General features: G+C 40.3%; 3 protein-coding genes across 3 annotated transcripts; all 3 read left to right on the top strand.

The window, feature by feature from the left end:
- Positions 1-315: 315 nt before the first annotated feature.
- LOC125444106 (olfactory receptor 49-like) lies at positions 316-1272 on the top strand. Its single transcript, XM_048516544.1, has one exon. The coding sequence runs from the start codon at positions 316-318 to the stop codon at positions 1270-1272; it is 957 nt and encodes a 318-aa protein (XP_048372501.1).
- A 7315-nt stretch (positions 1273-8587) lies between these two features.
- Positions 8588-9520, top strand: LOC125444757 (olfactory receptor 4D1-like). Its single transcript, XM_048517401.1, has one exon. The coding sequence runs from the start codon at positions 8588-8590 to the stop codon at positions 9518-9520; it is 933 nt and encodes a 310-aa protein (XP_048373358.1).
- Positions 9521-13183: 3663 nt separating this feature from the next.
- On the top strand, positions 13184-15691 carry LOC125444105 (olfactory receptor 4D2-like). Its single transcript, XM_048516543.1, has 3 exons — positions 13184-13407; positions 14340-14553; positions 14905-15691. The coding sequence occupies exons 2-3, from the start codon at positions 14360-14362 to the stop codon at positions 15689-15691; spliced, it is 981 nt and encodes a 326-aa protein (XP_048372500.1). The 5' UTR covers positions 13184-13407; positions 14340-14359.
- The last annotated feature ends 782 nt before the right edge of the window (positions 15692-16473 follow it).

The following is a 16473-nucleotide window of genomic DNA, read 5'->3' as shown; positions in this document are numbered from 1 at the left end:
GATCCCAGGAAAAAAGTATTACTGTTATTCTTCTGTATGTGGAATCTCCAAGCACAACAGTATGGTATTAAGGTGTTGGATCCAAAAGTTTCATTCTTCTAACAGTGGAACATTTCTCCAGTGGAAGCAGTTCATTCCATCAGTGGAAGATCTCTTGCACCAACAGAAACTTATGCCAAACAAAACTTTCAATGCCTGTTGAATGGATCCAACAAATGGCCAATAAAGGCTAGCTCTTTCTCCCTCCCAGAATAATTTATTTTCATTCTCCTTCCCCAATCCCATTTTTCCCCAGGAAATATGATGCACTCAAATATGGAGGAAAGTAATAAAACAATTGTGACTGAATTCATCCTTCTGGGATTTCAGAGCACTCACTCACTAGAAATTCTACTTTTTGTTGCCTTCTTCTTGGTGTATGTATTGACCGTTGTAGGTAATGCAATGATAATTGCATTAGTACTAATCAGTCACCACCTCCAATCACCCATGTATTTTTTCTTGAGTAACCTCTCATTCTTGGAACTCATGATCACTTCTACTGTTGTGCCTAAGATGCTAGTAAATATTATTACAGGGAAGAAGATCATCTCTTTTGTCGGCTGCCTTACACAGTCATTCTTCTATTTCCTCATGGGCTCTACTGAATTCTTCATCTTGGCTGTTATGTCCGTTGACCGCTACCTGGCAATATGTTACCCACTACGTTATACATCCATCATGAATGGCAAGGTCTGTTTCCAGCTTCTTTTGGGGTCATGGATTGGTGGCTTCTTGATTATTTTAGTTCCCAGCATTGTGACAGCTGGCTTGCCATTCTGTGGCCCAAACATAGTTGATCACTTCTTCTGTGACAGTGCCCCTTTACTTAAACTTGTCTGTGCTGACACATCACTGGCTGAATTGATTGACTTTGGAACCTCCTGCATACTGCTACTGGGCTCTCTTCTTATAACATTTGTGTCCTATGTCTACATTATTATTGCTGTCTTGAGGATACCATCAGCAAAGGGCCAAAAGAAGGCCTTTTCAACATGCATATCTCATTTGACTGTGGTTACACTGTATTATGGGAGCTGTATCTTCATTTATGTCCGTCCTACCAAAGGAAATGTTCTGGATTTCAACAAAGTAGGCTCTGTGATGAATACAATGATGACTCCCATGCTCAATCCTTTCATATATGGTCTCAGAAATGAGAAAGTAAAAGATTCCTTGAGAAGTATCCTCAACAAGATCATACATATGTGTAAAGTGTCAAGTCACAGCTGAATTATGGCAACCCCATAGGGTTTTTAAGACAAGTTACAAGCAGAGGTGGTTTGACATTGACTTTTCTACCCCTTTGTAGATTGAAGTATCAACTCTGCTTAGTTTCACAGATCTGATGCTCTACTATGCCATCCTACATCACCAAGAAAACCATGGTTATTGTGTGTTGTGAATTCGGTCAACTTCAAAAGGAACTGACACACATAAAATTAAAGTTCTCCTTGAGGATATGCTTATAGTTCTTTCGGAAACCATCCATGTGTTTTGCATTATTAAGAGTAACCTTTTGCATAATGTCATATTATGTGTTTGTATCATGCATCAGGAGGGTGGATTGTTTTTTGGTAGAAACCATAGAGTGGATATGACAAGCTCTTCTGAAGATAAGAAAGGAACAGGTGATAACTCGTTGATCACCAAAATGACTATACCGGGGATAATGGGACTTGCAAAAACAAATCACGTAGGACAGAACTGTAATAAGAAGGAATATTAGGCTCATTCCGCACATGCGGAATAATGCACTTTCAAACTGCTTTCAGTGCCCTTTGAAGCTGTGCGGAATAGCAAAATCCACTTGCAAACAGTTGTGAAAATGGTTTGAAAATGCATTATTTTGTGTGTGCGGAAGGGGTCTCTGATTGAGAAAAAAAGAGTTGACTGCATCCAATCCCAAATATACCAATTCTTGAAGTCATAGTTGGATAAAATGTAACAAACATAGTGGGATAAAAATGTAAAAAAAGGTTACAAATGTAACATAAATCCCATGCTTTAATGCCACTTACAAATATTTGAGTTTAGCAGGACTGCATGCTTAGTAGCTAAACAGGAGCATGTTCAACATTTTTAAAGCAACTAATTACATACCAATTTTGTAATGTAGCCCAAATTTTTATAATTTCATTAAAAAGATTCTAAAAGTGTTGTGTCTTTGTGTCTTCCCTCCTTTCATCTTGGCTTTGTTTCAATTAATATTTTTTATTATTAAATGTTGGATTCCATTTTAATGAATTAAGCACAGTAATCATGATGGGTCAAATCAAATTGCTTCACTGTTTGTTGGATCAAATGACTCTGAGTTGTATCCAATCAGTCTTTCTGCTGAAAAAAAAAGACAGAGAGGTCCCATTTGACAACTACAAATTCTATGTTGGACATCATTGAATCTAAGGCCCTTTCCACACAGGCCATAAACAGCGCCCTGAGGATGGCAAAAACGCCGTCCCCAGGGAGCTGTTCGCATGGGGGGCGCAGCTGCATCGCAGCCATGCCGCCCTCGTGCCTCCCGAGTGGCGCAAAGCCGCTGTTTCCCGACCTCGCTTCCCCAGCGAGGTTTTTGGGGAAAAGGGGCTTCCAGCCGCTGCCGTGCAAACGGCAGCAGCTGGAAGGCACCATTCCCCCTCCCCTTTCCCAAACACCTCACCATGTCCTCCAGCCTCCGGCACGTCGCACAGGCCAGGGGACATGCCCCCCTGCCCTGCGACTTCCGAGCTGCAATGCGCCGGAGGCCGGAGGACACAGTGAGGCATTGGGGGACAGTGCAGCCTGTACTGATGCTGCACTGTCCTCCCCATCACAACCGGGACCATTCATGTGAACGGTCCTGGGGGGGTTGGGTCGGTGTTATGTATGCCGACCCAACCCTCATCGTGGCCATGCAGAAATGGCCTTAGTCATTGGGTTGGGGGTTACAGAATGGAGAATTAGATGAGATAGAGCAAAAAAAGCTGGTTAGGAACAACCCTATGTTCCACTATGTGAGCAATGGTGGGGTGGCTCTCACTTTACATGCCCAAAGGGGTTCTCACTTCATATGCCCAAAGTCAGCTTCTAGCTTGAAATGAAGTGAAATACATGTATTACTATCACACCTTTAATAGATTGTGTCTGTCAGTAGTTTCAAAACTAGTGTACCACAGTGGCCACCTGGAGAATGATCTGTAATTTCAATCTCATTATGTCAATTAACTCAGCAGTTTTGCTTAGTCAAGGGGTGCCTTTGGACAGCAGGAGACATAATCTGGGAGAATCTCATCCCAGTTTGATGGACAAGGGAGGAACCTCATCTGAAATAGGTTACTGAACCCAGTAGAAATGAAAATCAATCACAAAGAAGAAAACAACAATGTGTGAGAGAAACATTTCTCCCATTAAACCTAAAATGAATTGGGGGGGAAACGAAACTATTTCTTCTTCAGGCCATGTCATCAGCTCATAATTATGATTGTTTCTCCTTGAATTTCTAGGCCCCACATTTTATTGTTATTATTATTATTTGTTAGATTTTTTAGGCTGCCAATTCACAATGGGCTCTGAGAAGCTTACAACATTCAATACACTAGGCAGTATTCTGTTGATATATGTCACTGTTTCCCACAGTTACATGGATAATTGTCAGAATTCCCCCCCCCCCCCATATTTCAAACATTCTGGTATTATTTAGTAATTGGCTAGTGGCAGTGTCTTGTTTCTTAAGCAGTTGATATAAATAATGGGGGCACAAGGACATGAAGGAAGCATCTTAATCCCCCCCCCCAATATTTCCTCTTTCCCTTCCCTGAAAGCCCCCAAAGCCTCTCTTCTTCTCTCCTTCCCACCCTTTTTAAGAATTCAGATTTCTCTCCCAACCTAGGGTTTTTATCAGGCTTGTAAAAAAATCTGCTTTTTCTGTTCCTGGCTCCAACCTCTGGATTTAAGCATCCAAAGGTTTCGGCATGTTACAAATCTTGAATGCCCCTAAATTTTGCTGTTACATTTAACTAAAATGGCTAAAAATAATTGGGAGACTGATCTTTTTTTCTGAAATAGTGTTTTCATCACCACATTCTTAATAACATATATTTGCAACTGCAAAACTGCTTGTGTTAGGTATAAAAGCATTGACTCAGCACATTTTACATCTGGTTGGTGAGTGTATCAGATCTGGAAAAGTGCAAATTATTTGTTGATAGGGAGCAGATCCTTAGGTATAACCATAACTGAACATGTGAAGCTACCCTTTACTATGTAAGACCGTTGTTCTATCTGGGTCATTATTCTTTTCTTTGACTGGCAGTGTTTCTCTAGACCCTCAGATGGAGGTCCTCCATATCCTCTCATGTCTGATCTTTGTAAATGGAGATGCTCGGCATTGAACCAGGGATGTTCTACATGGAAAGCTCTGCCACTGGGCCATGGCCTTACCCTTGCCCCTTGAAATCAAGCAAGCCAAAGGAGTATCATTGCACAATAGTCTAGAGCTAATCAGAATTGATCAGAGCTACCAAGTAAATGTAGTGATGTGGTGTCACTCCATGGGTCCGTAATGATCTGCTGATTGCTCAGGGGACTATCTTGACCTTTAAGGATACACAAACAGCCTATTAGAAAAAAACAAGACTGCAGTTATGCATATACTTTTTAATGGTGTCCCTTGTGGGCTAATCCCCATATCATTGAAATATCTAGATTATCTTCCACTGCGTGAGAGTAAGGCAGAATTGTTGTATGACAACGAAGAATACAGCTGTAACAGTTCAAATCATGACATGCCATTCTTACAACTTGTCTCTGGATTTCCCTTGAGGGTTGAAGATGTATTTTTTTTACATCCCTGAATAAGGGGACATGGCAATTTCAGCTATGACACAAGGAAGGATTGTGGATTGCCTGATTATTGCACTGGCCTCACCTGTGCAAATAAATACTTAAAACCAGGCAAGGATCACTGTGAATCATTCAGTTCCTTCAGTAGGAAACAAGGACTCAGGTTAGTATCCAGGAATTGCTCCATTGTGCGCCTAATTCATATTCAAATCTTCATAAGGAAATTAATACTACAGAGTCCTAAATCCGTCTCTGAAACAAAAACAATCATCATTTGAATTCATTTTTTCCCTAGATGCTGAACTTTCCAAACTGGTAAAAATATAACCTTATATTGTTCGTTGCACAAAGCTCAGTTAGTTGCACAAGCTTAGGCTCATTCCGCACATGCAGAATAATGCACTTTCAAACTGCTTTCAGTGCTCTTTGAAGCTGTGCGGAATGGCAAAATCCACTTGCAAACAGTTGCAAAAGTGGTTTGAAAATGCATTATTTTGCGTGTGTGGAAGGGGCCTTAGACTTATCTACAGGATGTTTTGAATATCTTGCATTGAAAAAAAAAATCACATACTGGAAAATCACAGTAAGAATTACTTCTAAAGTCTTAAAAGGTGACAGTGAGTTTCATCAACAGAGATTTGTAAGCTCGCTGTAACTTTCTTCTCTCAGACAAGGATTTGGTTCTTGATAACTGTACATTGTTACCGCTTGTACTATCAAAACATGGGCTACCTTTGGTTTGGAAGCTTAAAGTTGTGTAGTATGCTGAACATATCGTATATTGGGCAACTGCAGAATATTAGAAGCTGTGAAGTGAAAGAATTCAATGGAATCAGAATTCTGCTAGATTTAAACAATTTTGCTTGGTTTTAACAGCTGTTCTTTAAGACACTGAAGACCACAGTTCTATGAGAACTTACCTCAGAGTGTTTCACTCTTGTGCTTATCAAACATGACAATGTATTGCTGAAGGCTTTCACAGCCGGATTCAACTGGTTCTGGAGGGTTTAGGCTATGAAAGTCGTATTCAGGATTTTGTTCCTTGACGTTTCAGCTGTATTTGTGGAAGTGGCATCTTCAGAGGTGTATCACAGAGAAAAGTCTGTTTCTTTTCTCTGTAAAACAGAGAAAAGTTTGTCAGAAACAGACTTTTCTCTGCTATACACCTCTGAAGATGCCAGCCACAGATGCAGGCAAAATGTTAGGAACAAAATCCACCAGACCACGGCCGCACAGCCCGGAAAACCCTCCAGAACCAAACATGACAGTGTTCAAATCTGCATTCTTTTCTATTCAATTATCCTGATTAAGTGATTCTGATTATAGTATGTAAATGCTGAATGACACAGAAATGCTGAACGACACAGAAATAGTGCACTAGGCATTAACTAAAAAGCTCACATCTCCAAGAAATGAAAACAACTAGAAATGAAGATGACAATATGCCCATATTCCTCATAAGCATAGGATTGCAGTACTCAACAGGTATGTGGCATGGCTGTGATGCCAACAGAGGGTTGGCATGACTGTGATAAAATAGGGTTGAAATAGGGTTGACCATTAGGTTGAAATAGGGTTGACCAAATAGGGTTGAAATAGGGTTGAAATAGGGTTGACCATTAGGTTGAAATAGGGTTGAAATAGGGTTGACCATTAGGTTGAAATAGGGTTGACCAAATGGGGTTGAAATAGGGTTGAAATAGGGTTGAAATAGGGTTGACCATTAGGTTGAAATAGGGTTGAAATAGGGTTGACCATTAGGTTGAAATAGGGTTGACCAAATAGGGTTGAAATAGGGTTGAAATAGGGTTGAAATAGGGTTGACCATTAGGTTGAAATAGGGTTGAAATAGGGTTGACCATTAGGTTGAAATAGGGTTGAAATAGGGTTGACCATTAGGTTGAAATAGGGTTGAAATACGGTTGACCATTAGGTTGAAATAGGGTTGACCAAATAGGGTTGAAATAGGGTTGACCATTAGGTTGAAATAGGGTTGAAATAGGGTTGAAATAGGGTTGACCATTAGGTTGAAATAGGGTTGAAATAGGGTTGACCATTAGGTTGAAATAGGGTTGAAATAGGGTTGACCATTAGGTTGAAATAGGGTTGAAATAGGGTTGACCATTAGGTTGAAATAGGGTTGAAATAGGGCCTAACCACCAGGCTGAAATAGCCTGAAATAATGGCTGACCATTGGCTGAAATAGGGCTGACCTGAAATAGGGTTGAAATAGGGTTGAAATAGGATTGACCATTAGGTTGAAATAGGGTTGAAATAGGGTTGACCATTAGGTTGAAATAGGGTTGAAATAGGGTTGAAATAGGGTTGACCATTAGGTTGAAATAGGGTTGAAATAGGGTTGACCATTAGGTTGAAATAGGGTTGACCAAATAGGGTTGAAATAGGGTTGAAATAGGGTTGAAATAGGCTGACCATTAGGCTGAAATAGGCTCGACCTCAAATAGGCTGGAAATAGCCATCTCAACAGGCTGAAATAGGGCTGAAATAGGGCTTCGACCCTCATTAGGCTGAAATAGGGCTGGAAACAGGGCCGAATCTCAATAGGCTGAAATAGGGCTGAAATACGGCTGACCACAGCTGAAACAGGGCTGACCAACAGGGCTGAAATTGAGGCTGACCAATAGGCCGAACAGGGCTGAAATAGGCTGAAATAGGCTGACCTACTGGCTGAACAGGCTGGACCAAATAGGGCTGAAACAGCTGAAACAGGCTTCGGAAATAGGCTGACCATTGTGGGTTGAAATAGGCTGAAACAGGCTAATCAATAGGCCGAAATAGGGCTGAAACAGGGCTGACCCTCATCAGGCTGAAATAGGGCTGAAACAGGGCTGACCATCAGGCTGAAAATAGGCCGAATCCAAACAGGGCTGAAATAGCTGAAATTAGGCTGAAACAGGATTGACCCAATAGGGCCGGAAACAGGGCTGAAACAGGGCCGACCAATAGGCTGAAACAGGGCTGAAACAGGGCTGAAATAGGGCTCGACCAATAGGCTGAAATAGGGCTGAAACAGGGCTGACCAATAGGCTGAAACAGGGTCAACCAGGCCGAAACAGGGCCGACCAATATGATTCTCTAGAGATGGGGTAGCTGGACGCCACTTTTAGTCATTCTAGTTACTATAGTGCTCATTTTATCGCTGCTTTTAAAGGTTTTAGTTGTTTTATTTTATATGTGATTATTTGTTGTACACCGCCCAGAGCCCTTTGGGGATGGGGCGGTATAGAAGCCCAACGAATAAACAAAATAAGAACAAAAATATATTGAGATGAGAGATGACTGTTGTATATTATACAATTCAAAGAGCAATCTTAAGCTGGTCTAATAATAAGTAAATCTTAATTTATTTCATGAGGCTTACCACAAGGAAAGCAGTGTACTTAAGATAGCAACCTATTTTGCTTTGAATCCATTTCATGTTAGAGTGACCAGGAGCCTCACTCGACACAGCACCACAGCATTATTTATGATTTTGAATCCACTAATTTTGCTTTATTTTTAAAATTTGTTTCAGGTGCAATTTCTGGCTCCAAACACTGTGTTATGTCTACTTATGACAAGTTATCTTGGAGATCAATGGAAGAAATGCAATTCCCATACAATACAAAATATTGAAATAATGGAAACTGGAGAACATTGAATCAAATTGAGTAATATACAGAAACAAAATCCTCCCTTTCAAATATTTTTTCTCCGAAGGGGAAAAATGGTGACAAATGCAACAGTAACCGAATTTGTTCTCTTGGGCTTCTCTGAGAGTCCAAGGGTGCAGACCATCCTTTTCTTCATTTTTCTCACCATTTACATCACAACCTGGTTGGGGAATTTGACAATTATTGTCATTGTGATTGTAATGCCTCAGTTCCACACACCCATGTACTTCTTTTTGGCCAACCTTGCTGTCATGGACATCAGTGACTCTACAGTGACTACAGTCAAAATGCTGTGGGGTCTCATCTCCCATACAAATTCAATCTCCTATCATTGGTGTACAGCCCAGATTTTCTTCTTCCACTTTACTGGAGGCGCAGTGGTTTTCTTCCTCGTAATAATGGCTGTTGACAGATACATAGCAATCTACAAACCACTGCAATACGTACTCATTATGCATCAAGGTGTTTGCATTGGGTTGGTTGCAGGTGCTTGGCTGGGTGGCTTTGCCCACTCTATTGTCCAGGTAGCACTGATACTTCAGCTGCCTTTCTGTGAGCCCAATATACTGGACAATTTCTACTGTGATGTCCCTCAACTCATCAAACTGGCATGCACAGACACTTACGTCACAGAGCTGCTGATGGTTTCAAACAGTGGATTGCTTCTCACACTAATCTTCTGTATCTTACTTGCATCGTACACTGTCATTTTGGTGAAGATCCGAACACATGTCACAGATGGGAAACACAAAGCCCTGTCGACCTGTGCTGCACAAATCATAGTCATGAGCTTCAATTTTGTCCCAGGAATGTTCATTTATGATCGTCCTTTCCAGGTGTTTCCAGCAGACAAGATTGCCTCTGTCTTTTATACTCTTATCACTCCAATGTTAAATCCGATGATCTTTACTCTGCGAAACAGAGAAATGAAAGATACTATTAAAAAAATGATTAGAAAAATGATTACTTTTGTAATCAAAGAATAAAAACGATGGGTTTGCTCCAGCCAGCTTTTTTTTGTGTGTGCTAAATCTTCCCAGTTTCTCTTATTACATTCTCCATCACACGTGAGTTTTATTTTAGCAGGTCCCATGAACCCCCATGGCAATTTGATGGCCAACAATGATTGTCTCCTTCTGCCTGCATTCATGGAAAAGCTGGAAAAGAGTGTGTCTGCTGGCATGGGATACACAATGATGACAGACCTACTGCTAAACCAACATCATCCTTCCTGTAAAACTCCATATGACCAACTGTTAATTTTGTGTAGCATGGGCAACAGTCTGATTTTTTTTATTCTACTCTATGATTAACTTAGAGACTAACCATAAAGCACCACCACTATTTTCCTCCCACTTGTAACAACCCAAAGGACCCCCAGAATATTATTTATATATATTTCTGCTTCAAAAATCATATTGGCAGAAGCCAGTTGTCATACACTTCTCTATGCAGGTAGCAGCATGTCCAAAGGTCACAGGTCTGCTTTACAAAATCTAATCAAGAGGATGAGTTACTCCTGCATAACCTGGGAGGTCTCATTTTGTTTTGTGGGCATGAGCTTGATTACTCCTCACCTTGCGAAAGATAATGTTAAAGACAAAGAATATGGAAAGCAAACTTGCTAGCAGATACTGTCATTTCCCCTATCTCTTCTGGGGAACCCAGATTCAGCTAACAAATAGTTGTTCCTTTTGCATTTCCTTCCACACTTTGTCTGCATGACTCTCCTAAAACCACTCACCTTTTATCCTGATCTAAATGTTCTCTGCAGTAAAATCTGAATATCCTGGGCAGTGAGAGCTCTCAAGAGTTTAATCTGCATGGAAGCCTTCAGTCAGCTGTTTCCTGGGATTTAGCTTAACAAAGCAATTTTGGCCCCATTGTCCCAGGTTTAGCAGTAGATGAGCTGACTATTTACCTCAGCACCCCCAAACCCAGCACAGATGTGAAACTTAGTGTGATTGGTTCCTTTCCCACCAAGGAATGACCCACCTTATAAAAGTTTAGTTCACCTGCAACAGTTTTGCTCATTTGCCCTGTACATGTTCTTGTTGGTATGTTGAGACACATGAATTCGTCCTTCATTGGTTTTCTGTGCTGGCATGGAATCCCTGCCTTCTACTTCTACCCTTCTAAGAATCGTTAGGTAACGTATTACCCTGAAAACCCCCCTCCTTCTCTATCATCCAATCTATCTTTCAAACCTGCTTATATCCTAGGAAACTTGAATGTATGTGCTTTTGTGTCTTACTGTGTGTATGCATTTTTGAACCAAATTTATATAAAACATTTAAACTCAATTTGGACTCTTGCATTACTCTGTGGAATATTCATTGCCAGAATTCCTTCCCCGTATTATACAGTTTAAAAGATCTCCTCTTGGCCCCTCTTGCTGCCAACGTGAGTGTTCATTCCCCTTTGCTACTTTTAAAAAAACATATGTGTGCTGTTACACTTTTAGCAGCTGGTGGAGATTCCCTTTAATAAAGCCCTTACCCCTGTTAGGCCAGTAACACACTCTTGATATGACAGTTTGTGGAAAGTGGCTATTTGTGGGAGTCCTGGTGCCAACACCCGCAACCAGGAATTCTTCCCCAGGAGAACTGATAGTTGTAGTCTGAAGGTCCATAGTACTAGCAGGATGAAGTTTCTGCAGTTTGAAGAGACGGAGTATTCCCACTGGGGTGAGGGTAGAAACATTTCTGGTTAGGTGAAATGGACATTTGAAGTCTGTTCCCACAGGAATACAGGAGGCATTGCTACTTAAGGGCTGCACATTGAAATAAGGGTGCAACTACCCGTGACTGCATCTAAGAGGCTCCAAAAGAGACGATAGAGTTTCCAGCCATCAGGTGGAACCCATAATTATTACTGATGTTATTCTCCCATAATTATTACTGATGTTATTCTCCCATAATTATTACTGATGTCCAGATAAATGAGATTGCTTCCCCTTGGGAATATGGAATCTTTGGAGTGTGGATGTTATGGATGGTATCACATCCTGCTGAGTTCCCACTGTTCCCCAAACTCTGCTTTTCCCAAGCTCTGCCACAAAATCTCCAGGAATTTCCCAAGGAGTTGCCAGTACATTCCAGAGAGCAAACTTGAGATTGGGCAGGATAATACAATCAATGAGGCATGCACTATTTGGTGGACAGGCCTCCTTGTGAGTCACTAAGCACCCAAAGTCTGTAAAAGGCATTGTACACCATTAAAAGCAAGACTAATATACTCCCATGGTACTGATTACAGGTTAGGTTATGAACTCTGCTTTGGGAGCTTCCTGGAGATTTAGTGGTAGTGCCTCAAAAGAGAATTGGGGAGGGGGGGACTGAACTCAATGGAAATATGATGCCATAGGATCGACCTTCAAAACTGCCATTTTCTCCAGGAGAACTGATCTCTGTAATCTGGAGATCACTTTTGATTCTGGAAAAATTCCAGCTCCTACCTGGAGGTTGGCAATGCTAGCTGAACCTGGTGGAATTGGAAGAAAATAAAGTATTATGGGAGGAGGACTCTGACTCAGGAAGCTTTATTTCCCCCCCCCCCCAGTTGTCTTTTTTCAACTTTTTCATCCAGAGGGTGTGAAACTCTGGCCCTCCAGATGTTAATGGACTACAATTCCAATCAGCATAATGCTGACAGGGGCTGATGGGAAATATAATTCATGAACATCTGGATGGCCAGAGTTTCACACTGCTGCATTAGTCTTTCTTCACAGGAAAAGGTCTCCAAGCCACTAATCATCTTGGTTGCCCTCTTCTGAATGTATTGGTCAGAGGGTTGGATTAAGGCTTGAGAGATTCAATCACTACAAAACAGACCGGGGATATGTGGTCAGAACAAAGAATGTAATAGCCCTAGATATACTAGTTTGATCCTTATCTATATTTTGTTAAGAAGGGAGAAAAACTCTGCAAAGCAAAAAGGTTTATGCATTATTTTATTTATTTATTGATACCCCCACCTTTCTCCTAGTGGGAAAGCAAAGCTGATTACATCATTTTCCTCCATTTTATTTTCACAACAACACTGTGAGGAAGGTTAGGCTGAGTGTGTGTGACTAGCCCAAGGTCACCTAGCAAGGGATCATGTTACAAAGGGTGTTCAAAACTCGGTTTGCAAGATCTACAGTTTGACACTCCAATGAATACACCATACTACAATTTCTGCCTAAAATAAAAATGAGATATTTAGATATTCCTGAAAAGTTTGGGGGAAGGAATGTGAATTTCAGTAAAGCCAACTAATATTTTCAAGTTGATGCCTCACATTTCCAGGTACTGTTGTCATCTTACATCTCTTCGTCATTCAGACATTGACTTAATTCTTTTGGTATATTTAATGTGTGCTCAAAATGTACGTTAAAAAAATAGCACTCATCAGTAAATTCGGAATGAATTTTCACAGTAGTTTTGATTTCTAAATCTAGGATGTATTTTTAATAGGCTCCCTTGTGATTTGATTCCCCATTTTCATTCCCACAGATAGTAAGTTACATAAGAGACAGCATTCTTCTTATTCTAATAAAGCTGTATTGTAGCAATTGAAAAGGTTTACAGATAAAGGTTGTTGTGCGGATTTTTGCTATTATTATTACCAAGGTTTCATCAGGCACATTCAGCAAGTCATGATTCTGGTTCTGAAACAACTAACCCCATCTTACTCTGTCTCAGAGAACCATGAGAGAGAAAGTTGAAACGTCTTTCTAAATTACACCACTGCAAGAATGACGTGTGTCTCAGTAGAAAATGAAGAACCAATAATTGTTGGAGAATCCTTTGGTGATAATGCAAACCAGGCTTCCAGACGTTTCTTGCTTGGTATGGTGCCTCATTTTATTGGGATGGAAATAAAAATAAAGGTAAAGTTACAGCACGGTAAGATCCTTAGTCACATTTTTCGCCATGAGCATTCAAAGCACAATAAACATGAGCATTTCAAAAGAAATGGTTCAATTGAGATTACTCCAGTAAGAACTGGAACTGTAAACGTCTGAAAGTCCCAAAATAGCCGTAGAGCATCTTATTCATCAGAATGTTGACATGACACAATGTGCCAAACTGAGAACTGGAATAAAAGTGTTATGAAAGATATAATGAACAAATGCATGGGGCCAAATTATTATAGTGTGATATGAATTTGGTTTAGTTATTGCAATTGCAATCTTGAGGAAAACTAATATGCTCCAATTTATATACTAACTTATAAAACAGTGTAATTTGTTGTTGGGAGAGCAATCTCTGGGTAGTTTGTGTGTGCGGGTCTGTGGGAAAAAAGAGAAAAAAATAAATTTGTAATTTGCCTTAACACAAATGTATCAGCAATGGTATTAAGTCATGATTTCAATATCCAGAAGTGATTAAAGCCTGTCATTACAAAGCTCAAGGAAATAAGAAGCAAGCCTTTATTGGCATAGACAGCAGTACAACAATAATAAAAACAGATTAAAAAGCATATACAATACAGGATAAACCTGTTAGGACGAAGTAAATCTACTGGCATTTAGTAATTTCCAGGAGAAAGTCTGCCACTATCATACAGAGAGAAGGATCAGAGTTGTCCAACAAGTAGTGTAAACTAATTAAATCGGGGAGATCGGGTAAATGTAAACTTGGATCTGATTTCCTTGAATCTGAGACAGTAAAGTAATTGGTGGGCCAGAGATTCAACTGAGCCATCGTTACATGGGCACAATCTTTTAGCCTTTTTAGTCAATGAAATAATGTATGAGTGAATAAAGTCCAGATAGAAATTCCTTTCACATGATCATTGTCTTCTTGTTTTCTTTCCCAGGTAAATTGTGAGTGACAAAGATGTCTCAGGACAACCAGACTACAAAAGTCTCAGACTTTGTTCTGCTAGGTCTCACACAGAACCCAAAATGGAATTTCATTCTTTTCCTGATTTTTCTTTCTGTCTATGTAACAACATGGCTTGGGAACCTCACAATTATCTTCACTGTGATTTTTGTGCATCAACTCCACACATCTATGTACTTCCTACTGGCCTTTGGAGGAACCAGCCGTTAATGGTGCCCTTTGCCCCCGGCTCTGATACCAGGGCCAGCTGTCATCTCAGACTCGCCACTCCTCCCTTTTGGAAGGGGGAGGGATTTTTAGATCGGAATGTGGGATGCTGTTTCCCCCTTTAGGGAAGGGACAGAATTATAATAGCAGATTACAACGCCATCTATTTTACTGTAGCTTATTATATTATTGGAAATATCTTATGGTTTTCGCTGCTTTTACATGTTTTAATTGCTTATATTGTCTTTTAATGTTGTACACCGCCCAGAGCCCCTTGGGGATGGGGCGGTATATAAGCTTAAAAAATAAATAAAATAAATAAATAAAATAAATAGTCTTGCAGCCACAGACATCAGTGATTCTACAGTGACTGCTCTCAGAATGCTGGAAGGCCTTCTATCAAACCACAATACCATCTCCTATGAATGTTGTATCACTCAAATTTTCTTTTTCCATTTCACTGCAGGTGCATCAGATGGTTTATTAGTTTTGATGGCTGTTGACAGATACATAGCAATTATCAGACCATTGGAGTATCCTCTTATCATGAATCACCACGTTTGCATAGGTTTGGTATCAGGAATGTTGTTGGGCGGTTTTGTTCACTCCATTGTCCAGATTGGCATCCTTGCTCAGCTGCCCTTCTGTGGACCAAATGTATTGGACAACTTCTTCTGTGATGTTCCACAAGTCCTCAAATTGGCTTGTACTGACACATACGTTATCGAACTACTGATGGTTTCTAATAGTGGAGTACTCCTCATAATAATCTTCCCTGCTTTACTTGTGTCATACTCCGTTATATTGATCAAGATTAGGACCCATGTTGCAGAAGGAAAGAACAAAGCCCTTACTACATGTACAACACAGATTATGGTACTTAGCTTAAATTTTGGACCTGCAATATTCATGTATAACCGTCCCTTCAAAGTATTTCCAGGAGACAAGTTTGTTGCTGTAATGTATACTCTCATCACCCCTCTGTTGAACCCAATGATCTTCACTCTAAGAAATACAGAAATGAAAAATGCTATTAGGAAACTCAAAGTCGAAGTCCAATCTTCAATTGTTTTCTTCAGGGAAAAGCAATTTCATTACAGAAGGACTGGAAAAAAATAATTACGAAAATTGAGTGTTTCTTAATGCTTGCAATTAATATACAAACCATACAAATTCCCCATTTGAACCACCTGTAAAGGGGGGAGGGGAGAGAAAAAACAACCAACCATGATTTTCTTTTATTTTGTTGGGATTTCTTTCATTATTCCAGTCTTCGCTTTGATTGCGTATTACTTTTACAAGGTAGCCAGTGTGTTTTTTAATAAGATCATAGAGAGTGTACAGTGTTACTTAGGTGGAGGTGGGAGAGAGAGGCTCTTGGCTTTCCTGACTGACTGCAAGCTATAGTCACTAGAATTACATATCCATACAAGCTATTCATTCCAGTCCTGAAGGATATTAAGAGCAGCTTACTTAGCATTCATGTCTGTTTCGAATGCCCGTACCTTGCAATGCCAATTTTTTTTCCTTGCAGTCAGTACTCCTTCGCTTCTTTGTTGCTTGCTAACCCCCCCCCCCAAATCTAAGCAAATCTTCCTCAGGAATCACTTCCTGCTACCTGCCTGACCAGATGTGTTACCTTCCTTCTAACTCCAAATGTCCTTACTTTATCAATCTGCCTATTTCTTGTGTCTCTGTTCTTCAATCTAAGTGACTGCAGAGCTGTCTACATTACTGGTTGAAATCTTTCCTATCAATTCTGCCACAGGCTTTAATATTAAACATGCCTTTCCTTAGGTAATCCATGAGTCTGAAATTTAGCAACACAGCTGTCCTAGGAGCAAAGTACTGTTCCTCTGAGTTTAGTCCAGTTTGGATGGAAAACCTTGAAGGCACAGACT

Source organism: Sphaerodactylus townsendi, linkage group LG15 (assembly GCF_021028975.2).
Source record: "Sphaerodactylus townsendi isolate TG3544 linkage group LG15, MPM_Stown_v2.3, whole genome shotgun sequence".
NCBI classification, from domain to species: Eukaryota; Metazoa; Chordata; class Lepidosauria; order Squamata; family Sphaerodactylidae; genus Sphaerodactylus; species Sphaerodactylus townsendi.
Note: the sequence above shows the minus strand (reverse complement) of the source record. Positions and strands in the feature narration are given on the sequence as shown.

Excerpts from the sequence above, each read along its gene's own strand:
- LOC125444757 (XM_048517401.1), top strand. The coding sequence starts at position 8,588 with ATGGTGACAAATGCAACAGTAACCGAATTTGTTCTCTTGGGCTTCTCT.
- LOC125444105 (XM_048516543.1), top strand. The coding sequence starts at position 14,360 with ATGTCTCAGGACAACCAGACTACAAAAGTCTCAGACTTTGTTCTGCTA. Across the intron at positions 14,554-14,904 it reads TCTATGTACTTCCTACTGGC|TAGTCTTGCAGCCACAGACA; the intron begins CTTTGGAGGAAC and ends AAATAAAATAAA.
- LOC125444106 (XM_048516544.1), top strand. The coding sequence starts at position 316 with ATGGAGGAAAGTAATAAAACAATTGTGACTGAATTCATCCTTCTGGGA.